The sequence below is a fragment of the Neovison vison genome, chromosome 11 (genome assembly GCF_020171115.1).
Source record: "Neovison vison isolate M4711 chromosome 11, ASM_NN_V1, whole genome shotgun sequence".
In the NCBI taxonomy this organism is placed as follows: domain Eukaryota; kingdom Metazoa; phylum Chordata; class Mammalia; order Carnivora; family Mustelidae; genus Neogale; species Neogale vison.
Window position 1 is genome coordinate 5,289,574 of NC_058101.1, and position 27,296 is coordinate 5,316,869.

Genomic DNA, 27,296 nt, shown 5'->3' on the forward strand with positions numbered 1-27,296 from the left:
CAATAACAAATTAAGAATATATGGCTAAAAGTTTAATTTAGCTATGTATGTGTACACTATTTCCTTTCTGCTTTAAAAATATATATCTCCATTCTCTAAATAGATGTAGCCACTTGATCCATTGATATGGGTGTATGTGTGTGTAATTTTTAAGGAGTTCTTCATTGCTTTAGATACAAGTCATTTGTTGGTGTATATATTGCTGGTATCTTCCCCCATGCTGTTGTTTGCCTTTCCTCTTTCTTAGTCTTTTGATGAACAGAAAACATTTTAAAGAATTGAATTTATTGATCTTTTCTATTACGGTATTGCTTTTGTGTGCTATTTATGAATTTTTCCCTACCTCAAGCTCAAGGATATATTTTCCTATATCTAAAAATTCCATCTTTCACTTGTAATATTTAAAGCTAGTATCTTCCTAGAATTGAAATTTGTATAGCACAGGAGTCAATTTTCATGACTTTTCTATAATACAGATTAAATTGACCTCGAGTCACTGTCCTTTCATTACTGCTTTTTATTGCCATCTTCGTCATAAATTGTCATTGTATGTATGAGTTTATTTCTGATGTCTTTTATCCTCCGTTCATTTCTAATAGTCTTTAAGACAGTATAACAATGTCATTAATTATGGTATTTTTATAAAATGTCTTAAGATTCAGTAGATTAGGTCTTCCCTCTTGACTTGATTCTGAAGTCTAAGCTAGTTTTAGGCCCATGCTTCCTTTACCTTGTATTTTCATTAAAATTGTTGGAATTGGCTTTTCAAATTTCTCCCCTCCCTGAAAGATAGGGATTTAGGTTGAGAATATATTGAATCTATAGATTGCTTTGGAAAGAATTGACATGTTTACAGCACTGGATCTTTTAATCTAACAGTGTTGAATATTCTTTGATTTATTGTGCTTTCTCTAATCTCTCCCACTATTGAGTTTTAGGTTTCTGTGTAGTCTTCACATTTTTTATTACATTTTTTCTAGGTGTTGACTTTTTATTTTATTTTATTTTTCTCTCTATAGCACATACACTCCCCAATGTCCATCACCCAGCCTAGGTATTGACTTTCTGATGGCCTCATAAACTGTCTTTTCAGAAATGAATCTTAATAAGGTTATTATTGCTTATTTATGGAACATAGTTGGGTTTTATATATTTATGGGTGTTCATATACTTTGCTGAACACTTGTAAATGCTTTTGGTAAATACATATTCAGCCACTTTGCTAACCTCTTTTTAATCCTAATGTATTTTTATTTCAGTTTCTACAATTGTATAATTTGTGAATAATGACACTTTTATTACTCTCTCATTCTTATTGTACTTGCTAAGATCACCAGTAGATGGTAACCGAAAGTAGTGATAATTTGTCTAATTTCAAAATTTATTAGCTTTTATTAATTACAGTTAAATGTGAACTTCACCATTATATAAGTTAAGGAAGTTTATCAGATTAATACATTTTCTTCTGTTCCTAGTTGGTTAGTTTCTAATTTTTTAATATGAACAAATGTTTCATTTTTCACATGCTCTTTCTCTGTTAAGATAAAGATATGTTTTCTGTTCTTTATCTGTTACTTTGGTAAATGCATTGGTTATTTTCATGTTATACCACCTTTCTATTCTTAAAATAAATTCAAATAGGTTGTAATATAGTTTTTTATATATCCCTTTATGCAGTTTGCTAATATTTTACTTAGGATTTTTCATATGTGAGTTTGAGTGAGAGTGACTGATATTTTCCTTTTTTCACTATCCTTGTCATGTTTTAATAAAAAGATTATACTGGCATCATAAAATTTATTTTCTGTTATTTGAAAGAGTATTTGAGATTTTTTTTTAACATTCTATTCATTATCTGACATAGAGCATGTGTGTGCATGCATGTGTGGGTCCGAAGTGGGGAGGGCCAGAGAGAGAGGGGGAGGAGCAGACTCCCCACTGAGCAGGGAACCAGATGCAGGACCCGATCTTAGTACCCTGGGATCATCACCTGAGCTGAAGGCAGATGCTTAACCGACCGAGCCACCCAGGTGCCCCAAGGTGTTCTTACTTCTTACACGTCTTATAGAATACATCTGAGTCTGGGGTTTCTTTGAAGGAAATTCTCAATTACTGATTAAATTTCTTTAATAACTATAGTACTGTTCTGATTCTTCATTTCTCTATCAGTTTCTGAAAGTTGTGTTTTTTTGTAATTTGCCCATTTTATCTAAATCTTCACATTTATTGACATAAAGTTGTTCAGAATATCTTTTAATGTTTATTTGATATATAGTGATATCTCTTTCCATTCCAGATATTAGTTATTTATGTTGCCCTTCATGCATATTCTTGCCCAGGTATTTATTGATACTTTCTTTGGGAAAAAGAACCAATTTTTAACTTTATTGGTGTGCTCTTACTTTTAATATCAGTGATTTTTAATTTTTATTCCTTTACCTTTCTTTGGGTCTCCTTTGCTTTTCTTTTTCTAACTTCTTAACGTCTAAATCATTAACTTTTAGACTTTCTTTTTTTTCCTCAAAGTATTTACTTATAAAACTCCTTTTAAACATGGCTTTTAGCGCATCCTTCAAGTTTTAATTTGTATTATTTTCATTATCATCCAGTTTGTATCTATCTATCTATCTATCTGTCTATTTTTTAAGATTTAATTTGAGAGAGTGAGAGCAGGGAGAGAATGAGCAGGGGGAGAGGTAGATGGAGAGGAAGAGGTGACTTCCCTGCCTAGCAGGGAGCCCAGTGCAGGACTCCATCTCAGGACCCTGAGATCATGACCTGAACCGAAAACAGGCACTTAACCGACTGAGCTGCCCAGGCACACCCAGTTTATATTTTCTAATAACTCTCATCATTTCTTTTTAGATGAATCACTTAGAAGTATCTTTATTTCTAGGGAAGATGTTTTCTTTGTCATTGATTCCAAGCTTAATTTCATTGTGGTCAGAGAGTACTCTAATTGATCAAAATTTTTAAAATGTGTTATTTATTAGCCAGCATATGCTTAATTTTTCTAAATGTTAAGATGCACTGAAATAGAATATGCATTTTGTAGTTATTTGGTATTGTATTCTGTAAATATTAGTTTAAGTTTGTTCATTGTTTGAATAAGACGTATATACTCGGTACTTTGTTTTTATTCATTATTTGTAGACCTGTGTTAAAATTTCCCCCTTTGTAGATTTGTTTATTTCTTACAGCTCTTGCAGGGATCAAAAGGGTTGATTGTTTTATCATTATGTGATCACCTTCTTTGTTCCTTCTTTTTAATTATATATAATGAGGGTATATTTTCATGTGTTTCATTTTTCTGGTTATTTGAAGTGTTTTATCAGCTCCTGTTGCTATTCTTATTACTTTAATATTAATATGGCTAATGAAAATATGTAGCTATGCAAGTTCTTTCTGGTTAGAATTTGCACTGTATACTTTTTTCTGTTCTTTTATGTTTAACCTTTCTGTTTCCTTATATCCTAGTAATTCTTCTGTCTGTTTATTTTGTTCTTTTTCTTACTTGAAGGAAAAACTTAGTTTGATTTGAAATTCTTCCTTTTTATAAATGCAAGCATGTAGCATTATAGTTCTTCCTCTCAGAACTACTTTAGCTGTACCCCACAAATTTGGATATGTTGTATTTTCATTCTGTTTGATGTAGTTTTAAAAATTTCCTTTGAGACATTCTCTTTCACTCATGGATTATTTAGAAACATGTTGCTTAATTTCTTGTTCTTTCTGTTATACTTGTCTGATTGCAGTTGGAAAACACAGTCTGCATTATTTTAGTTCTTTTAAATTTGCTGGGGTCTGTTTTATTGTTGGTGAATGGTTCTATAAATGTAAATTAAATTAGATCATGTTAGTTGGGGGTGCTATTCTATTCTTCTTTATCTTTTCTAATTTTTTATCTAGTGCTATTATAAATACTGACATTATAGTGTAGAAATTCCCAACTGTAATTATAGATTTGTCTGTTTTTCTTTTCAGCCATGTCAGTTTTTGCATCGTGGGTTTTGAAGGTGTATTATTTGGTGTATACATATTTAGAATTACTACATTCTAATGTGATGGTTTGAAACTTATTATTATGTAATGATCTTCTTTGTTTCTAGTATTTTCCTTGCTCTTTAAAGTCTGCTTTAGCTGCTGTTAATATAACCACTATGCTTTTTTGTTGTTGTTGTTTAATACTGGCACGGTCTTTTTCCATCCTCCTTCAACTTTACTATGTCGTTGTATTTGACATGAATTTCTTGTAGACAATATACAGTTGAGCCATGTATCATGTTTTTGTATCTGCCCTGCCAGGATTCTGCTCTTTTAATTTGTATACTTAGTTAATTTAACTTAAAGTAATTATTGATTGTAGAACTTAAATCTTCCATTATTTTAGTTGTTTTCTGTTTGTTTCCTCTGTTTCTCCTTACTTTATCTTGTCTTGGTTTGCTGGGGGTTACCTAAACATGTTTTAGAATTCTACATTGTTTTATTTATGCTATTTTTGAAACTTAGAGTTCTGATTTGAAATTCTTTTCTTAGTGTTGCTCTAAATATCACAATATACATATTTAGCATAGTCTCCTGATAATGTTTTATCAATTAAAGTGCATTATTGTTGCCTTACTTCCATTTATGTGCCTTCACACTCCCCACTTTTTTTTTTTTTTAAAGATTTTATTTATTTGTCAGAGAGAGAGAGAGCAAGCACAAGTAGACAGAATGGCAGGCAGAGGCAGAGGGAGAAGCAGGCTCCCTGCCAAGCAAGGAGCCTGATGTGGGACTCGGTCCCAGGACGCTGGGATCATGACCCGAGCCAAAGGCAGCTGCTTAACCAACTGAGCCACAATTGTCTCTAATCTTTCCTCTACCTACACAGAGTATCACACAGATGTTATAATTTGTGCTTTAACCATTAGATATATTTTAAGAGGCTTGGAGAGGATAATCCATTGTGTTTAGCCCTAATTTTACTCATTGCTTGTTCTTCCTTTCTGATGTTCTAGTTCTTCTGTTACCATTTTCTTTCTGTTTAGAGAGCTTCCTTTAGCCGTTTTTTAAGGGCGGGTCTGCTAGCAACAAAGTTTCATGGTTTTCCTTTTATAACATTTTTATTTCCACTTGATTTCTTAAAAAAATTTTTTTTTAAAGATTCTTATTTATTTATTTGATAGAGAGAGACAGTGAGGGAGGGAACACAAGCAGGGGGAGTGGGAGAGGGAGAAGCAGGCTTCCCAGCAGAGCAAGGAGCCCAATGCAGGGCTTGATCCTAGGACCATGGGATCATGACCAGAGCCACAGGTAGATGCTTAATGACTGAGCCAACCAGGCACCCTCTTTAAAAATTTTTTTTTCTTTTTTTCAAGATTTTATTTATTTGACAGAGAGAGAGATCGCAAGCAGGCAGAGAGGCAGGCAGAGGAAGAGGGGGAAGCAGTCTCCCTGCTGAGCAGAGAGACTGATGTGGGGCTCGATCCCAGGACCCTGAGACCATGACCTGAGCTGAAGGCAGAGGCTTAACCCACTGAGCCACCCAGGCGCCCCTAAAAATTTTTTTTAAAGACTTCATTTGAGAGAGAGAAAGTGAGCACAAGCAGGGGGAGAGGGAGAGGAAGAGGGAGGAGCAGGCTCCCTGATAAGCAGAGACTGGATCCCTGGATTCAGAGATCAAGACTTGAGCCAAAGGCAGACACCTAACCGACGGAGCCACCCAGGTGCCTCAGTTTCCCCTTGATTTCTGAAGGGAAGTTTTTCAGGTACAGAATTTGTGGTTTGACAGTTCTTTCAGCACTTGAAAATGTGCCACTTCCTCTGGCTGCCATGGTTTCAGAAAAGAAACCCATTGTTTCCTGATAGGTAATGTGTCTTTTCTCTTGGATGTTCATGAGGTTTTTTTTGGTTTTGTTTTTTTGTTGTTTTTGTTTTGGATTTCAGCAGTTTATGATGTCTCTTCTTGTGGATTTCTTTCCATTTATTCTACCTGAAGTTTGTTCACCTTCTTGAGTTTGTAGGTTTATGTCATTTACCAGATTTGAGACATTTTAGCCATTATCTCAAAATACTTTTTAAGCCCACGTTCATTCTTCTCTCCTTCTGGACTCTGATGATATGAGTCATAGAACTTTTGTTACAGTTCCACAGGTCTCGCAGGCTCTGTTCATTCTATCCCCACCCCCACCCCCAGTTTAGTTTCCTTTTAACTGTTCAAATGGAATTCTCAGATTCACTCTGAGATTTTTTTTTTGTCTTTATTTTTGTGCCCTCCCAGTGAGTTTTGTTATTTTGATTATTGTATTTTTTAGTTGAATAATTTCACTTTGGATCTTTTGAAAAAGTAGAACTGCTTCTTTGGGCTTTCTATTTTTTCACTTGCTTCAAGAGAATTTGTAGTAACTCCTTGAAGCAGCTTTATGACGGCTGCTCTAAAATCTCTGTCATTGTCAAATCTGAATCTTCTCTGTGTTGGTCTCTGTTATAGTCTTTTCTCATTTAATTTGTGATAATTCCTGGTCTTTGGTATGACGAGTGATTTTCACTTGTCTCCTGGATATTTTGAATGTTATGTTTGGAGACTCTTGATAAAATCAAATCTCAATTTTAGCAGGTAGTTGCCCAGTTTGGGTTTAGCATGTGGGTTCCGTCCGCTCTTCTCGGCTCAGCTGACACCCTAACCGTGGGCAAACCAGGCTTATTGCTGCTGGTCACTGAGGTGGGATGGGTTGGCTCTCTTGGGCTTTGTTAGAGAGACTGCCATTAGCATGTTGGATTACCACTGCCACTAACTGTGAATTTCCCACCTAATTCTTGCTGTACTTTTTTGGCTTCACTGGCCAGAGAGATCAGGATTTTCTTGCTGTCCCACTCCCTGCCCCCAGTCTATTCCGCATGGCTCCAGGGCGGGTTGTAGGGCTGTCTAGCACCTGGTGTGGCTTGTATGGGAGATAAAAATGGGAGGATTACTGTTTAATCACATTTTAGGTATGATCCTGAGAGACCTGTTACTGTGTTAACTGCTGTCTCTTTTGTTCAAAAGAACAGACTTCTGTGTTGATCCAAATTCTAGTACTGTTTCTAGGACTGTGTATATCTATTAAACAGTCTTTATTTGATGGTTTGTCCTACACTGACGTTGTAGTTTCATCTTACAAACATAAATTTTTAGTATATGTCACACATGAATATATTATTCTCCTTGTAAAAATTCCTGTTAAGACTAAAATTTTCTTTAACCACTATCTTTAATTCCATGTTCCCTCCATGGTAAGTAAACATGCTTTTAAGTTGGATGTGTGTTCTTGTAGATATTTTTATAGACATTTACATATAAAAATTGTACCAGTAGAAATGTTATGACATTACTTTTAACGCATGTTTTAAAAATGTTTGCAAATAAAACATACTCTATTTTATCATTATATATGTATTTAAAGATTTATTTTATTTGAGAGAGTGCATGCATAAGCGGGGGGGGCAGAGAGAGAGAGAGAGAGAGAAAGAATTTCAAGCAGACTCCCCAGTGAGTGTGGAGCCCAATGCAGGGCTTAATCCCAGGACCCTGAGATCATGACCTGAGCTGAAATCTGCTTAACTGACTGAACTATCCAGGTGCCTCATCATTATATATTTTCTAGTTGTTTCTGCTCAGTATTACTTCTATAGCTTTCCACTTTAGCAGACATGTATTTATCCTTTAAAACTATAGCATAACTTTTGTAAAATGGATATTAGTCATTTACCCTTGTTTTTGCTGTTATAAACAACAGTGCAGTGAGTATCTATTTGAATGCTTCCTTAGCAGATGGGGCTGATCCCAGGAAATAGAATAGTTGAGTCATAGGGATAAGGATGTTTAGATTTTTAAAAGATGGTCCAGCTTGTTCTCTGAGCTAGCTCCCAGTTTATAGTTATACCAGCTATATATGCAAGTATTCATATCTTACCACCATCATCAATTCCGCATATATTAAAATTTGGGGGACAACCTGGATTAAAAACATGCTCTCTCATCTTTTTATTTTTCCTGGTTTTGGGTGAGATACAGTGTTTTTTATAGGATTTTGGCTGTTTGGATATTGTTGGTGACTACTGTGCATTTTACTTATACTGATATATTATGATGTATTAATTAAAATATGTTAGTAAAGTTTTGGGAAGCACCAGAATGTCAGCAACATCTTACTTGTTTTATTTTGAGAATTTTTTGATTTCTGAATTTTTAACCATTTACTGATAAGGAAACCAACAGCTAGGAGGTTCCTTCTTTACACTTCATTGTATTTATATATTGGGCTTTCCGTCTTTTAGATAGTTGTTATAACTGTGGCATGGTACTCCTGGCAGGCATAATTTTTTCCAGGATTCAGTATGTTGATTCAGCTGGATGGTTTGTTTGTCATCTTATGATAACCTTCATTCCTTTCCTGGCAAGATATGGACTATGCAAAATAATGTTCATTCCACATTGTGAAAAGTATGGATGCTAAACGTGCATCCTTTAGATAGGCTTTTGGAACACCAAAATTGTTAGTAAAGTGAAACTTATGAAGATCATAAATACTCTGGTCAAAACTTCTGTGGCTGGATAAAGATAAGAGTGTTTGTTTTAAAGGAATACATTTCTCCCCAGTGTCCATAACCCTACCCCCCTTCTCCCAACCTGTGCTTTTGGGTAAATTGGAAGGCGAGGTGAACCATGAGAGACTATGGACTCTGAAAAACAATCTGAGGGGTTTGAAGTGGCGGGGGAGGGTGGGAGGTTGGGGTACCAGGTGGTGGGTATTATAGAGGGCACGGCTTGCATGGAGCACTGGGTGTGGTGAAAAAATAATGAATACTGTTTTTCTGAAAATAAATAAATTGGAAAAAAAATGTTCAAAAAAAATAAAAAATAAAGGAATACATTTCTCAGTCACTATATTCCCTGGGAAAATCTGCAAACTTGAATTTAATTGTCCTGTAATTGTCAGTGTTCTTAAAAGGAAAAAGTAAAAGTGAAGTTAAATCTTAACTTAGTGAATTTTCTCTCATCTGATAGTTGGGTAGCTTTTAATTCAATGGTATTGATAACCATATCTGAGTAATTAATGTTTAACCAGTGCTTTCTTTTTTTCTGTATAACATAGTTCTAATCTCTTGTTTTGCATGGGTGTTATAAAATAAAATTTAAAATTAGGAAATAAAGGCCCCATTATAAAATTCATTAATTTTTATTATGCATTCACATGTGTTTTTTCCTATTTATTTATTTATTGACATTGGTCATTTGATTTTTAAAAAATTAATGTAATATTTGGTTCAGGGGTACAGGTCTGTGATTCATCAGTCTTACACAATGCAAAGCACTCACCATAGCACATACCCTCCCCAGTGTCCATCACCAAACCAACCAATCCCTCCTACCCTGTCTACTCCCAACAACCCTCAGTTTGTTTTGTCTCCCTCTCTAGTTTCATTTTGTTTCATTTTTCCTTCCCTTCCCCTATGATCCTCTGCCTTGTTTATCAAATTCCTCATATCAGTGAGATCATATAATAATTGCCTTTCTCTGATTGACTTATTTCGCTTAGCAAAATACCCTCTACTTCCATGCATAATACCCTCTACTTCCATCCATATCATTCCAAATGGCAAGATTATGGGTTTTTTGATGGCTGCATGATATTTCATTGTGTACACACACACACACACACACCCCACATCTTCTTTATCCATTCATCTGTTGATGGACATCTGGGCTCTTTCCATAGTTTGGCTATTGTGGACATTGCTGCTATAAACATTTGGGTGCACGTGCCCCTTTGGATCACTACATGTATATCTTTGGGGTAAATACCCAGAAGTGCAATTGCTGGGTTGTAGGATAGCTCTGTTTTTAACTTTTTGAGGAACCACCTACTGTTTTCCAGAGTGGCTGCACCAGCTTGCATTCCCATCAACAGTGTAGGAGGGTTCCCCTTTCTCCGCATCCTCGCCAACACCTGTTGTTTACTGACTGGTTAATTTTTAGCCATTCTGACTGGTGTGAGGTGGTATCTCACCATGGTTTTGATTTGTATTTCCTTGATGGCAAGTGATGTTGAGCACTTCTTCATGTGTCTGTTGGTCTTTTTGCAGAGATGTCTGTTCATGTCTTCTGCTCATTTCTTGATTAGATTATTTGTTCTTTGGGTGTTGAGTTTGATAAGTTCCTTATAGATTTTATATACTAGCCCTTTATCTAATATGTCATTTGCAAATATCTTCTCCCATTCTGTCAGTTGTCTTTTGGTTATGTTGACTATTTCCTTTGCTGTGCAAAAGCTTTTTAGATAGATGAAGTCCCAGTAGTTTGTTTTTGCCCTTGCCTCCCTTGCTTTTGGCGATGTTTCTAGGAAGAAGTTGCTGCAGCTGAAGTCAAAGACATTGCTGCCTGTGTTCTGCTTAAGGATTTTTGATGGATTCCTGTCTCACATTTAGGACTTTCATCCATCTTGAGTCTATTTTTGTGTGTGGTTTAAGGAAATGGTCCAGTTTCATTCTTCTGCCTGTGGCTGTCCAATTTTCCCAACACCATTTGTTGAAGAGACTGTCTTTTGTCTATTGGACATTCTTTCCTGCTTTGTCAAAGGTTAGTTGACCATAGAGCTTAGTTAGTTGACCCTAAGGCTCTCTATTCTATTCCATTGATCTGTGTGTCTGTTTTTAGCCAGTACCATACCATCCTGATGATGACATCGTTATAATACAGCTTAAAGTTCTGAATTATAATGCCAACAACTTTGGTTTTCTTTTTGAACATTCCTCTGGATTTTTGTGGTCTTTTTTGGTTACACATAAATTTTAGGCTTATTTGTTTCATTTCCTTGAAAAAACTTGGTGCTATTTTGTTGGGGAATGCATTAAAGGTGTAGATTGCTCCAGGTAGTGTAGACATTTTCACAATATTTGTTCTTCAAGTCCATGAGCATGGACCATTTTTCCATTTCTTTGTGCCTTTCTCAATTTCTTTCTTGAGTATTCTGTAGTTTTCTGAGTACAGATTCTTTGTGTCTTTGGTTAAATTTATTCCTAGGTATCTAATGGTTTTGGGTGTAATTAAATGGGATTGACTCCTTAGTTTCTCTTTCTTCTGTCTTGTTGTTTGTGTATACAAATGCAACTGATTTCTATGCATTGGCTTTATATCCTGACACTTAACTGAATTCCTGTATGAGTTCTAGCAGTTTTGGGGTAGAGTCCTTGAGGTTTCCCACATAAAGTGTCATTTGCAAAGAATGAGAATTTAACTTCTTTGCCGATTCAGATGCCTTTTATTTCTTTTTGTTGTCTGATTCCTGAGGCTAAGACTTCTAGTACTGTGTTGAATAGCAGTGGTGATAGTGGACATCCCTGCTGTGGTCCTGACCTTAGGAGAAAAGCTCTCAGTTTTTCCCCATTGAGAATGATATTTGCTGTGGGTTTTTCATAGATGGCTTTTATGATATTGGCCATATTATGATATGGTGTCCCTACACTGTGAAGAGTCTTAATTAAGAGAGGATGCTGTACTTTGTCAAATGCTTTTGTAGCATCTATTGAGAGTATCATACGGTTCTTGTTTTTTCTTTTATTAATGTATTGTATCACATTGATTAATTAGTGGATGTTGAATCAGCCTTGCAGCTCAGGAATAAATCCCACTTGGTCGTGGTGAATAATCCTTCTAATGTACTGTTGGATCCTATTGGCTAGTATTTTGGTGAGAATTTTTGCATCCATGTTCATCAGGGATATTGGTCTGTAATTCTTTTTGATGAGCTCTTTGGTTTTGGGATCAAGGTAATGCTGGCCTCATAAAATGAGTTTGGAAGTTTTCCTTTCATTTCTATTTTTTGGAACAGTTTTAGGAGAATAGGTATTAATTCTTTTTGAAATTTTTGGTAGAATTCCTCTGGGAAGACATCTGACCCTGGGCTATTGTTTGTTGGGAGATTTTTGATGACTATTTCAATCTCCTTACTGGTTATGGGTCTGTTCAGGTTTTCTTTTTCGTCCTGGCTCAGTTGTGGTAGCTTATATGTCTCTAGGAATGCATCCATTTCTTCCAGAGTGTCAAATTTGCTGGGGTAGAGTTGCTCATAATCTGTTCTTAGAATTGTTTGTATTTCTTTGGTGTTGGTTGTGATCTCTTCTCTTTCATTCATGATTTTGTTAATTTGGGTCCATTCTCTTTTCTTTTTGATAAGTCTGGCTAGGGTTTACTGATCTTATTCTTTCAAAGAGCCAACTCCTAGTTTCGTTGATCTGTTCTGTTCTTTTGGTGACTATATTATTGATTTCTGCTCTGATCTTTATTATTTCTCTTCTCCTGTTGGGTTTAGGCTTTATTTGAAGTTCTTTCTGAAGCTCCTTTAAGTGAAGTGTTAGGTTGCATATTTGGAAAAGGCTTGTAGTGCTGTATTCTTTCATCTTATGACTGCCTTTGTTGCATCCGAAGGATTTGAACAGTTGTGTTTTCATTTGTTTCTTTGAATTTTTATTTATTTATTTATTTTTAAGATTTTATTTATTTATTTGTCAGAGAGAGGGAGAGCGAGAAAGTGAGCACAGGCAGGCAGAGGCAGAGGGAGAAGCAGGCTTCCCGCCGAGCAAGGAGCCTGATGTGGGACTCGATCCCAGGACACTGGGATCATGACCCGACAGCTGCTTTACCAACTGAGCCACCCAGGCGTCCCTATTTCTTTGAATTTTTAAAATTCTTCTTAAATTTCCTGGTTGACCCATTCATTCTTTGTAGGATGCTCTTTAGTCTCCATATATTTGAGTTCTTTCCAACTTTCCTCTTATGATTGAATTTTACTTTCAAAGCATTGTGGTCTGAAAATATGCAGGAAATGATCCCAGCCTTTTGGTACTGGTTGAAACCTGATTTGTGACCCAGTATGTGATGTATTCTGGAGACTGTGTCATGTGCACCAGAGAAGAATGGGTATTCGTTGCTTTGGGATGGAATGTTCTAAATACATCTGTGATGTCCATCTGGTCCAGTGTTCATTTAAAGCCTTTTTTTTTCCTTGTTGGTCTTTTGCTTAGATAATCTGTCCATATCAGTGATGGGGCTTTTAAAGTCCCCTGCTATTACTGTATTATTGTTGATGTGTTTCTTTGATACTGTAGATTAATTGATAATCTGTCCATATCAGTGATGGTGCTGTTAAAGTCTTCTGATATTACTGTATTATTGTTGATGTGTTTCTTTGATATTTTAGATTAATTGATAATCTGTCCATATCAGTGATGGGGCTGTTAAAGTCCCCTGATATTACTGTATTATTGTCGATGTGTATCTTTGATTTTGTAGATTAATTGGTTTATATAATTTGGCTGATCCCATGTTAGGGGCATAGATATTTACAATTGTTAGATCTTCCTGTTGGACAGATCCTTTAAGTATGATATAGTGTCCTTTTGCATCTCTTATTAGAGCGTTTGGTTTAAAATCTATTTTGTCTGATATAAGGATTTCTACCCCAGCCTTCTTTTGATGTGCATTAGCATGGTAAATTGTTTTCCACCTCCTCACTTTAAATCTGGGGGTGTCTTTGGGTCTAAAATGAGTTTCTTGCAGACCGCCTATTAATGGGTCTTGCTTTTTTTCATCCATTCTGATGCCTCATGTCTTTTTATTAGGGCATTTAGCTCATTCACATTGAGTGTAACTACTGAAAGATAGGAATTTGGTGTCATTGTATTGCCTGTAAGGTGACTGTTACTGCATATTGTCTGTTCATTTCTGGTCTATGTAATTTTAGGCTCTCTCTTAGCTCAGAGGACCATTTTCAGTATTTCCTGTAGGGCTAGTTTGGTGTTTTCAAATTCTTTTAGCTTTGTTTGTCCTGGAAGCATTTTAACTCTCCTTCTATTTTCAATGACAGCCTAGCTGGATATAGTATTCTTGACTGCATATTTTTCTTGTTTAGTTCTTGCCAGTCCTTTCTGGCCTGCCAGGTCTCTGAATAGGTCTGCTGCCAATCTAATATTTCCACTGTTGTATGTTACAGACCTCTTGTCCCGAGCTGCTTTCATGATTTTCTCTTTGTTACTGAGACTTGTAAGTTTTACTATTAGGTGACAGGGTGTGGTCCTATTTTTATTGATTTTGAGGGGTGTTCTCTGTGCCTCCTGGATTTTGATGCCTGTTTCCTTCCCCAAATTAGGGAAGTTCTCTGCTATAATTTGCTCCAATGTACCTTCTGCCCCTCTCTTTCTTTCTTCTTCTTCTGGGATCCCAATTATTCTAATACTGTTTTTGTCTTATGGTATCACTAATCTCTTAAATTCTCCCCTCGTGGTCCAGTAGTTTGTCTCTTTCTCATCTTCTTTTTTTCTCCTTCATTTGGTCTTCTTTATCACCAATTCTCTCTTCTGCCTCATTTATTCTAAATGTTAGAGCCTTGCTTTTTCATTGTACCTCACTAATAGCCTTTTTAATTTTGACTTAGTTAGATTTTAGATTTTTTATTTCTGCAGAGAGGGATTCTCTAGTGTCTTGTATGTCTTTTTCAGGCCTAGCTAGTATCTTTATAATCATCATTCTGAACTCTAGTTGTGAAATTTTACTATTGTTCACATTGATTATATCCCTGGCAGTTTGTATTGCCTTTTGTTCTTTTTTTTTTTTTTTTTTTGAGGTGAGGTTTTTCAATTTTTGTCATTTTGTCTAGAGAAGAGTATATGAATGAAAGAACATAATATTCTAAAAGGATAACAATGTCCCAGAACAATATACACTAGCCAGGTCAGAAGAGACCTGAAATTGGTGGGAAAAGAAAGAGAAAAAAAAAAAGAGTATTTTTTTGAAATTTTCTTCTTTCCTATTTAATGAACATCTATCCGATCAATTCCTTTTTTAAAATCTTTTTAAAATTTTCATCTTTATAGTCATATTCTGTCCCTTCATTGAAATTTAACCTATTTTTTTGTGTAAGTTTTTCTTTCTTTAAAAGTTTGGGATACCTTTTTTCTTACAGCCTGATGGCTAGTGAGTAGAACAGAGTGACATACTAGATCTTTGGTGTGTTTGGTCTCTTAGAAGAAAGTGCCTATGAAAATTTTAAAGAAAGCAAAACTTACACATATATAAAAATAAGGGTAAATACGATGAAGGGATGAAATATGAATGTAAAGATGAAAATAAAAAAGATTTTTAAAGAGGAATTGAGAAGTTGGTTGATAGAAATAAAAAAAAGAAAAGAATGTGATCAGGTGGGAGACTAGAATAAAGCCTTATACTAGATTGGGTTATATTTTGGTCTGTTAGAAGAAAATGTATCCCAATATTTTAAAAAAAGAAAAACAGATAAACACAAAACATAGCTTAAATACAATGAAAGGTTAGAATATGATTGTAAGGATGAAAATTAAAAAAAGATTTTAAAAAAGGGATTAGTAAGATGGTTAAAATAGGAAAGAGGAAATATTAAAAAATAATAGAAAAAAAATAAAAAAAAACCCAACTTTGTAAGGCTGAAGAATCATGGGAGAAAAGCCATGAATTCTATGTGCTATATTCTGCTAGTGCTGGAGTTCTGCAGTTCTCATTGATAGGCAAACTTGGTCTTGGCTGGATATTCTTGCTGATCTTCTGGGGAAGGGGACCTGTTGCAGTGAGTCTCAAATGTTTTTGTCCCAGGCGGATCTCCTCTTGCCAGAGTCCAGGCTCAATAATCTGCTTGGGTGTGCTCATGGTAGCTTTTGTTGACTGAAAACTTTCTCTACAGCTCTGGAGGATGGGAATAAAGATGCCAGCCTCCCAATCTCTGGCCCAGGAGGAGTTGAGAAATCAGGGCCCCACTCGTCAGTGAGCCCTCAGAGAAAAGTGGTCAATCACTCCTGTCTCCCTGGTCTCTGGCGGCACTCCCTGCAAACCTGGCCTGTGACAGAGCACCCACTGTCTCTGGCACCCAGCTCCATTTGCCGTCTCTAGACCCAGGTGATTCCCGCAGTGCCCTCCCATGCTGCTGCTTCTAGGAGTACAAGGGGAGACTCCCTGCATTTGCTGCTTGTGGGGTCCCTGCTTGAAGAGTAGTGGCCTGACTGGAGTGTGGATCATGACTTGTGGCAACCCTGAGCTGACAGCCCAGGGTTTGTCTTAGCTCCGTCTTTGAGCCGGCTTCCCCACTCCAAGACCTGGGAGCTAAGCCACACTTGGGCCTCCCCTGTCTTTCCGTGACTCTGATGGTCCTGAGACCACACTATCCCAGTAAGGATTCCACCCCCACTTAGCCACTGGAACGACGTCCCTCAGTGGAGCAGACTTCTAAGTTACGATTTTGTGCTCTGCTGCTCGATCACTTGCCATGAGCCAGCTGATGAGGCTCCTTCCCCCAAAGTCTATCTTCCTGTATATCACCTCGCATTCACTTCTCTGCACATCCTACCTTCCAGAAGGTGGTTGCTCTTCTGTTCTTAGAATTGCTGCTATTCTTTTCTTTGATCTCCTGTTGAGTTTGTAGGTGTTCAGAATGGTTTGATAAATATCTATCCGAATTCCTGGGACCAGATGAAATTTAGTTCTCCTATTCTACCATCTTATTCCTCCTCCCTTTTTTTCTATTTTAACAGTATTTGAGTATTTCAGTTCATTAGTATTTTGGAACCTCCCATAGCTTTGATTTCTCAGCAGGGAAATTATACTATTTACATTTGTAATTAAGACGTAAGAGCTTACTTAAGATTGTGGGTTTTCTTTCGTTCTTTTTTTTTTTTTTTAAGATTTTTTTTACTTTAGTCAGTGTGTATGAGCAGGGAAGGGCCAGAGTGAGAGGGAGAGAATCCCAAGCAGACTCCTTGCTGAGAGTTGAGCCATGGCTGGGCTCATCCCAAGACCTGGAGCTGAAATCAAGAGTCAGATGCTTGGGCTCCTGGGTGGCTCAGTTGGTTAAGCGACTACCTTCAGCTCAGGTCATGATCCTGGTCCTGGGGTCGAGTCCCGCATCGGGCTCCCTGCTGAGCAGGGAGTCTGCTTTTCCCTCTGACCCTCTCCCCTCTCATGCCCTCTCTCTCTCTCAAGTAAATAAATAAAATCTTAAAAAAAAAAAAAAAAAAGAGATACTTAACTGACTGAGCTACCCAGGTGCCCCGATCTTAAGGTTTTAAAAAGGTACTTCTCATAAATACTGTGTAAGTGGAACTGCGAATAATGAGTTTCCTAATGTTCTTTTCATCTATTTATTATGTGTTTTCTGCTTAGGTCTGCTCAAACTTCCTTTGGCTGCTAAATCTTTGTATTTCAATATTAGATTTTTAAGTCAGTTGTGGGCCACTATAGCTGAAGAGAAAACAAGTTGATTTGACATTATAAAGTAAATGATACTGATTTTAGAAGCACATGAAAATAACTTGTGTTTAAGAAAGATTTTTCTCCCCCTGCCAGTTCATCCAGAGCAGCTTCCTCCGAGGCCATGGATTACATTAAAAGAACGAGACCAAATTCTGCCATCAGGTAAATAGTTTTTCATATTTTTCTTGACTTTTTTTTCTTTTTTCCCAGAAGTACTGGAAATGCCATTTGGGCTTTGTGATACAAGTATAACAAGCCTACATTTTATGTCCACAAGGTAGATGAGCTTCAAAAAGTACTGATAGGTAGATTTAAAAGTATAAAACCCACATTAAGGCCATGTGTAGGAATCTCCTTTATTTTTCACAATGATGTAGCTCTTGGTTTCACAATTATTCCTTGTAAATAAAGCCTTACAAATAAGAAAATAAATGAAGCCTTCCAAGTGGCCTCTTCATTCAGGGTATTGGGTGAGTTAAATAGTTAAATAGAAAAACTGAAAAATAATTTTTTTCTGAAAATTTTAAACCACTTGGCTACTTTATCTTTCTTCAGTGGTTAGAGTGGTAACACTTTTGAAAGATTTAGACTGAGTCTGTATTTGCTATATTGGAAACAAAATATGGTACCAGGCCAGTGGTGTAGAAATGGTAGAGCACGAGTGAGTAAGCAATTTAAGGATATAGTTTAGCATTTCTAGAACTGCAGTAATGTAGAAAATATAAACCTTTATCTCTTTGTGGAGACTAATAATGATTTGACATCATTTATAGTGCTTCTTACTGCTTATTAGACATTTTAGTATTGGGAGTTCTGCTTTAAGTTATGAATTAGTATTGCTCCAGATGCTTTCTTTTTAATCTCAAGAGAAAGTTTTCATTATATCTAATTTCATTTTAAAATTAACACATGAAAATTATACTGCTTTAATATCCAGGTTGGATCAGTCACTGAATACCGACCGGCACATTAGTAATTTTTAAAGGGTAAATCATAGAACTTACTATGTACTTCTAAAACCCTTCTGTTTGTGTGCTTTTTTAAAGTAAGAGGATTCAGAAAAAGTTATTTGCTTTGAAATTGGGAAATGTAGGAAATACAACATCTTCATGGTTCTTTTGTGTTTTAATAATACTGATAAGTAACAGCATGAGCAGTACATTTCTGTGTCTTCCAGCGGCAGTAATTTTAACACTACCACACTCTTAGAGTCACAGGATGAGCCTGTTCTAGGAGGCACTGTGTCGTTGGTCCATTGCAAGAACACTTGTATTAATAGGATGCACATTGATGGTCTGAGTAAAAGGAATACCTGAGGTTTTCTGCAGAGTCTTAACTTGGTGGATTTATTTTGTTTAGCCTTCTCTAATGCATAATTAATTGTTACCTTTCTGATTTTAAAAACACTATTTTCTGATTCTTCAAAGTAATCCTTTTTTGAGTACTAGTGAACATAATCTTGAAGAAAAGCTTTCCTAATACTGCATACGTACATTTTCATTAAGAAAAAGAACAACAGAAACATGATCTCATCAGTTGTTGAATTCTCAAAGTAATGTGTTCTTGGGTTTTCCTTATTGAAAAATGAGTATGGATTTTCCTTGGGTTGTATTGTACTTTCCTCAGTAGAATCTGAGTGCTAAATAAATCTGAGGCTTTTACTTCTGATGAGTAGGGAGATGTGTATAATATTTAGGATTTATTTTGTAAGAATCAGTACCATATTGTGAAAAAGCTAACAGTGTACGAAATGGCCTCCAGTTTGATCCCCAGGGGACTATTGAACTGAGTTTCTCTTAATACTTTCCCCATTATCTGAATCTAACCAACTTCAGTCAAGTATTATTACTTGATTATTTGGATTCCTCTTTATTATAATTTTATTCAAGTATGTGATTCACAGCCATTGCTGCCCACTGTAGTCATTTGGGATGCTTTTTAAAAATACGTGTATCTAGACCCTAAATATACTAACTTACTTAGTCTTGAGCAGGGCCCTGGGAATGAGCACTTTTAAAAAGCACTGTACAGAGTGATTCTAATGGGCATCCTGGATAGAGAATTACTGATAAAAATCAGGGCTTTTAAAATTAATGTCCATATGAATAACCTGGAGATTTTGTTAGCTTGCAGGTTCTGACTTAGTAGGTCTTTGTGGTACCAAAGAGTCTGTATTTTTGAGTACCTAGGTGATAGCAGATGCTTTGGGTCTTCAGAGCACATTTTTTGGTAGCAAGGCTATAAGCTGTGTTCTCCTTTTAGTTTGTTCACAGTCCTTCTATAGTTCAGGGGCATTTTAAAATGAGAATTCAGTTTCAAAAATGAATATATGATTTGGCAGAAAGAATTCTCTTACAACTAAACTTTGTTAGTCAGTGTTCTGGCTCAGAGTGATAAGAGCAGTAAGAGGCTCCCAAAAGTATTAAATAATGGGGATTTTGTTAGTAAAAATGAAGTTAGAGTCTTTTAATGAACAAAACTAAATTCACTTTTGTTCCAGTTAAATAAAGCTTTGCTCAAAAAATTATGTGCAAAATATTAGCATCCTGACTTAGAATTTGAATTTTTATTAAAATAAATTTCCTAAAAATCTAAAATGTGAACTATAAGTCTAATTCTAGTGAAAGAACTTTGATGTGATGGACTTCAGTGAAGACTTAGTAGATAAAGGCATTTCACAGTGATGATATTTGGGATAGGTTTGTATGCCATCTGTGCTTGTGCAGGTATACATATGATAACTTCTCTTTGAATTCATGCCTAATTTTCTCCCTTTTGTCTTTTGTTTTTTTTTCCCTCCCATTTCTTAGCATCATTCACGGTTATGTGTTACAATGTGTTATGTGATAAATACGCCACCCGGCAGCTATACGGCTATTGCCCATCCTGGGCATTAAACTGGGAATACAGGAAAAAGGGAATTATGGAAGAAATTGTTAACTGTGATGCAGATATCATTAGTCTTCAGGTAACACTGTAGACATTAATTGTCTGAGGGCACCTGGCTGGCTCAGTTGGTGGAGTAGCAGCTCTTGATTTCAGGGTTGTGAATTTGAGATCCACATTGGGTATAGAGATTACTTTAAAAATAAAGTCTTACAAAAAATGTAAAAAAAGGAAATTCAATTGTCTGAAACTTAAGGATGATCTTAATAGATCTTACTTTCCGGGAGAGAGTCTGTGTTCAAAACAACTCAGAAGGACTTGTTTTCTCTCCTCTTAAAAAGGGCAATTATAGTAAGCAGATAAGACATTTCCATGGTTGAACTGTTAGTTACTAAGTACAGCCATCCACCTGTACTCATTTACTATTAAGTGAAAAATAATTTCATCCATTTTTCATTTTTCATCCATTTAACAGTTCATTTTATAAACAGATCACTGGTATTCTTGAAAGAGAAAACTGAAGAAGGTTGTTTCATTTAAGAATGTGAATTTAACTTATAATGGAATCTTGAAAAGATATTATTTGTCCACTGTTCCTTAATGATAAACATTGTAAACACTTAGAAATATTGTGCTATAAATCATGCAGTTTTGCATTATTTTAAAAACTATCTCTGAAATGGACTTTTCTGTTTTATAGCACTTTATTATAATGAATTTAACTGAAGAAACACCTTTCTGTTGAAATATGTGTTTTAGCACTTAAACACTCAACTAATAAATAGCCAAGATTTCTAGGTAGTATTTAATAACTTTTTTCTTAGCAACTTTCAAAGCATATTACATATTTATGAAGGTATTTTAAAATTTTAAGTGTAAGATTTTCATAGCTGCTTTTTAGCACAGCCTGAGAAGAAAGGTCTTACTTTTTAAATCATTTTTTGTACTAGAGTAGCTTGAAAATATATGTTGTCTGTGGTTCATATGACTTCCTGGGAAATAATAAAAATCTTCAAAAATTAAATTTTCTTCTGAACATGGAGAACTGACAGAATCATGGGGGAGAAGGAGGCAAAGTTAGTTTTCTTCTTTTTTATTTAGTATTTGTAGTAATGATAGCCTTACATACTTCTAAGTATAGTTTGAAGGATAAAAACATAATTTAAAAGGTATTTTTTATTGTAAAGGTAATACCATAGTATAAAATGTTCATTCTAGAGAAATTGAATATTTTGAAAAAATAATGGAGTAAACCCTTAAAACTTCTGAAGTATTTGTTGTATGCTTTCTAAATTTATTTACAGATCTATTTTCAAAGTAAAGTTGAGATCATACTATTGCACTTAATTTACTTTCCATATTACTAAAATTCTTCCAAGCCAATTCATTATATGAATATATATTTATTGATTCAGCATTTTCCCTACTGGTAACCATTTAGGCTATTTATTAGTTTTTACCATTATAAAATCATGTTATGAGATCATCATACATAAATCATTATCTTTACATTTAATTATTTCATTTGGAAAGATTAAAAACATTTTATGGGTCAAAAAATGAAATAATCTAACTTAAAAATACTGGATTAACAGAGACTATTGGGTGATTGGTGTTCAGGTACCTTAAATTGTTTAAAGTTGAACTTTTTGTTGATTGATCTTAGTATCATTCCTTTCCATTGCAGTTGAGAAAGAGAAATAGTTTTTAAAATTACCCCTCTAAATTAAGCTTACTATTCCTTACTGCTTAATCTATAATCTGTCCAATTTTACCAGTTTTAAGGAATTATTGTATAGTAGAATGAACTCTAAGTTGGAACTAAAGAGATATGGGAACAGCTAGCTAGTAAGCAAGAGAAAATCAGGCAACAGTTCAAGTTCTTTCAGGTTTAAAAGCTGCCATTATCAAATGACTGCTGCTAGAGGTAAGATAGGATAGATAATATTTGTTCTGTGAATTATTTTAACTTAGTCGCAGCTTACTTAACTGCTAAAAATTTTTATATCTTAAAGTTCTCCTCTGTCATGTCAATGACAACTTTTCTTTCACCTCAGGAAGTGGAAACAGAGCAATACTTCACTCTCTTTCTGCCAGCATTGAAGGAGCGTGGATATGATGGATTTTTTTCTCCAAAGTCACGTGCCAAAATCATGTCTGAGCAGGAGAGAAAGCATGTGGACGGTTGTGCAATATTCTTCAAAACAGAAAAGTGAGTTAAGGAAACAAAGCATAATAGTGTATACTTACTTCTTTAACACACAAATTAGCAGTAAGCTAGCTAGAAAGCAAGAGACGTAAAAATTTAAACTGTTGGTAATGTTATATTTCTTAGACTGTATTGGAAATAATGTTTATTATACTTTATGCTTTATTGCCAAATTACACTAAAATTTTTGAGAGGTATATACTTGAATATGTTGTGTTATCATATTTCCAAATATATTTTCATGAAGTAAAATACTAGTTCCGGTGTTTTTTAAAAAAAAAGTGTAATGCTTTTTTAGGATTTTGAATGAGTGATCGGAGTTTCTTTCTGTGAGTTTTGTTTTGGTAGTTGGCTTTTTCAGAATCATTAATTTTGTTAACCTTTTTCATCCTTTCAATTAACATTTCATTTATTTAATCATTTATTCACTAAATGTTTACTGAGCATTTATTTGCTTTGTGACCAGTGCTGTGCTAGTCAACGTAGACATAAAGATATAGTTCCTAATCCCACTCAGAGCTCTGGTCTAGTAGGAAAAGGTCATGACATAAGAATATAAAAATAAAATAATATATATGAGATAGAAATTTGCATAGATGAGGGAGGGTGGAAGAGAGGCACCGCTTGTGGAGCCAGAGAGTTAAAGGATTGACTGAGACAGGACAGTGGAAAGCAGCCATTATCAAACACAGAGAAAACATGATTTGTGTTTTTTCAGTGCTGTTGATGTACTTGATTAAAGTAAGTAAAAGTTGAGAATGTTATGAACCTGCTTATTAAAATACATAAATGATCTTGTGGAAACCTTTGTTATCTTGTTGCACTGGGTTTAGGAAACTGCATTTCCTGCTTGAGGATGTAGAGCCACAGCACTCTCAGAAATCTGTCTCAGAATTGAGTGCTGGCTAAGTAGCTTGTTGATAACAGACAGATTTAGTTATCATCGTGAGGAAAAGAGAGAAGCATATTTTTTGCCTCAGAACGGCTGCCAATTTTATAGTGGAAAATACAAAAGAATCTTCAATAGACGACTGAAATGCATAAAATCTGATAGAGGTAGAATCCCATGGTTAATCTAGACAGGGAATCATCTATGTATAGGATAAGCATGTATTATTTTCCAATATTGGCCCCTTTTTAATACTAGTTATAACAAAAGAAATTACATGTTTTTATTGATACAGGCATATTACTAGCATATTATGTTAAGCAAACAAATAAGTGAATTTGAGAGATACTTGGCCTACTTTTTCTCATTTATTTGTACCTATTTTCCTGTCTTTTCTGTGAATTTTTAATAGAGATATTGTCATTTTGGCTAATAATTAGTGGATAGGGCTGCAGTATTTGAGGTTAGAATATACTGAATTCTTGTAGTTGGTTGGCGATTTTTTTAATGAATTTCAGAATAATAATAGATATTAGTTTTATATATGTTAGGCCTTTTATGGATTCTCTCACTGAATTTTTAAACCCTCAGAGTTAGGGTTACAGCTGTATTCTCATTTTTACACATGAGGAGACCAATGTACAGAAAGTAGTGTGGCTTCATAGTCAGTCCTTTTAACCATGGTACTAAACTGAATTTTTAGGTTTCTTATTGAGCTTCCAATATTACTTATACTTCTTAAAATTTTACCTCATTTGGAAAAATTGCTTTGAATTTGATGTTTGTTACTTACATTCATAAGCACATTTTCTTGAAACACCATAATTGGAAAAAGAGTACTGGTAATATTAAGATAAAACGTCAGGTTCTTTTTCCATTTGCCACTGTGTCTTCCCAAAGGAAGATAATATAGTTTTTATCATTCCCATCACAGATTGAGAGGAAAATCTAAAATGCCTTGATAATTTACTAGAGGTAGTTAAGATTTTGAACTAACAGTTATAACTATTATCTAGGAAACTTTAAACAAAGTATTTGAAAATCGAAGCTTGAATTATTAAAAATACTGTGAATTAGTTAAGAGGTGCACACAGGAAATACTTCAGTGCATCATTTGGTTTTCTTTCATATGTCAACTCTTTTTGCCTGATTAGTAACATGGATCCAGTAACAGATGAATACCTTGAATATAATACCTTATTATATTCTTTTGTGAGCAATATTAAATACTTGTTGATGTTGTATGAGCTAACTGTCCAATGCCAAACTATTTGAAATTTAACACAAAGTGTACTACCTTGCCTTTATTCTATTCTGTTCTTCAGATTGGAGAGATAATACAGTGCAAAGAAAAGAATTGTGAAGCCAGGTAGTTCTCCTACTTATGTGGCTATATAATCTTGAATGAGTCACTTCCTGTTCAGGACTTATTTCCTCATTTGTATTTGTTTGTATGTTACCATCTAAGATAATTGCTTTATGTAGTTAACAAAACTGACAAAGTCAAAAGACAGCTGTAGGAAGAGTACTTGGAGTCTCATTCTCGGTCTCATTCTTCTAAAACCAGAGTATCTCAAAATTCCTACTTTAGATTGATGATGGTTTTTCCTGTCATGGAAAACAGTGATACAGAGTAAGTAACCATAAATAAAACTATAATAATCACTGTTTTTAGCAAAATACTGTAATAAAAATTTCTTATCCATCATGATGAAAGAATAGGGAATTACTTAGTAAAGAGTGGGACACAGATGACCAATTTTCAAAGTGCTAGAATACAGTAGAATAGTCCTTGCATCATATTCATTGTAGTTTACTCTTCAGGGCTTCAGAAGGGACTTTGGGATTTGACAGGACCTTTTGGTCATCATTACAAACATTTTTTGGGTAGTTAGATGCATGGAGATACCAGAAAAAAGAAGTTTCAGTTCATAAAATGCTAGAAGTCAGCTTTTGCTTTGTCCTTTATCTCAGTAGCTATTATTATCTTTAGTGCAAAGTATTTTATAAAATATATTTGTGGTTTTTGTTGTTGTTGTTGTTGTGTGTATATGGAAAGACTTACTATAGATAAGTATTTTAAATTTTTTTTTTTTTAAGATTTTATTTATTTATTTGACAGACAGACATCACGAGTAGGCAGAGGCAGGCAGAGAGAGAAAGAGAAGCAGGCTCCTCACTGAGCAGAGAGCCTGATGCGGGGCTTGACCCCAGGACCCTGGGATCATGACCTGAGCCGAAAGCAGAGGCTTTAACCCACTGAGCCACCCAGGCGCCCCTAGATAAGTATTTTAGACTCAGAAATTTAAATTTTCTTTTGCTGTATTTTGTCCTATAGACTTAGTGGTTAGCAGAAGTGGGCTTGGATCCAGATGCACAATTTGAAGAAATTGAAAATGGAGAAAAATGGAGATGAAGCAAGACCTAGATACTAGACTTACTTGCTGTTACTGAAGTTAATAGTTCTGATCTGATCGTGCTTTGTTTCACATCAGTGAGAAAGGGAAAGATGAGATAGTGTTAGAACAGGTGACCATTACACTGTGGAGAAGCAGTGTCTTCCAACAGGACTTAGAACTAGGTTGTCATGGTGCTCATTCCTTGCTTTGTTGTCTCTGCTTTCTAACCTGCTTCCAGTCTTAGATTAACCAGGTGAGGCCAAGTCTTTGCTTTTCCTTCCTATGTTATTACAGTAATTCTGTGCTTGAGAAGAGGGTATCCAGAAGTTACAGTATCATTCCAAAATGACCTAATGTGATAATTCCTTCTCACTGGTTTCTCAGATACTGATATCCTGTGTCATCGATGGTGGTTGAATTTAGAATTTGTCTGTGTGATTTAAAAAAAAAACACAGTATGTGATTGTGTTTCTGTTGTTCATTGTCCCATAAATTTAATCTGGAACATAAAATTACTCTTTTGTGCCACACAGGGCACAATATAGATAGTAGTAACTTTCACCTAATTTGAGACGTTTCTTCTGAGGCTAAAATCAAGAACGTAAAAATGGTTTCAGTTGTTCAAAGAGTTGTACAAAGATTGGTAGGATAGTGCATATCTACTTTTCTTCCCAATTCATCCCAGTGTCTAAGCTTACTTTTTTTTAGCAAGTTCTTTTCTGGCGTTCCTGTGATTATCTAAAGGGACCCAAGAACACATTTTATAGTATCTTCACCCTAAATATACAATAAACACTTCTGTTTGGTTTAGGCTTAAGAGTGCTGGAATATGATCCAGAAAGGGTCATAGTTTGCTTTTGTGTGGTTGAACTCATTTCTTGACTATCTACTTTCAAGTTCACTTTGGTGTGTAAATGAAGTCGGGGAGGGGTATATTGTTTCGCTCGCTCCGAAGTTGGCATTCATTGTCCTTTCTCTACCAGTGATTGAATCACATCACAGCCCATAAAATTACTTCCGGATCATAAGCTAATAAGACATTGAGTTATCTCATTGTTCTGTTTGAAGGCTATTTTGGACATGTTCTTCCTGTATTTGAAACATTCAGCCTAATAATCTGCCTCAAATCATGTAAGAAGGGGTGGGATCTTTGTTTTTTGATTCTAGCAATCTTTATATGATCTCACTATGCCCATTTGACTTTCTATAAAATAAGACTTTCACAAAGGTATAAAGAAGAATCCTTAGACTAAAATAGCATGAGGATTGATGCTTATGGCATCTGTGTACTTGATATGGAACAGAAATAATAAAATGAAATAGAGACAAATCATAAGATTTTACATATTAACCAAGGATTGATAGTTTGGATTAGTGACTGGAAAGTAATTATAAACCAGTATGTTTAATCCAGAACTAACATCTAATAGACGGAATGAGGAAGATGATCTCTGTATGTCACAATGTCATCTGTAGATAAATTTGAGGCAGAAAATGGAAACAGTGGAGTGTGTTTGGTTATGTATAAGAGGGGAAATTAAGAAATAGTATTGGTAAGATAGTATGAACAGAATATGGATAATTATTTCTTACTATACTATAAATGTTTTATAAATATAG

The 27,296-nt window shown here is 35.1% G+C and overlaps 1 protein-coding gene across 3 annotated transcripts in view; it reads left to right on the plus strand.

Annotated features, from left to right (window-relative positions):
• CNOT6L (CCR4-NOT transcription complex subunit 6 like) overlaps positions 1 to 27,296 on the plus strand; it is a 123,508-nt gene that overhangs the window by 66,781 nt on the left and 29,431 nt on the right. For all 3 annotated transcript variants that reach the window (XM_044225808.1, XM_044225809.1, XM_044225807.1), the window contains exons 6-8: positions 17,387 to 17,455; positions 20,104 to 20,261; positions 22,237 to 22,391. In XM_044225808.1, coding sequence (XP_044081743.1) covers positions 17,387 to 17,455; positions 20,104 to 20,261; positions 22,237 to 22,391 — 382 coding nt within the window. The remainder of the gene's footprint in view (positions 1 to 17,386; positions 17,456 to 20,103; positions 20,262 to 22,236; positions 22,392 to 27,296) is intronic.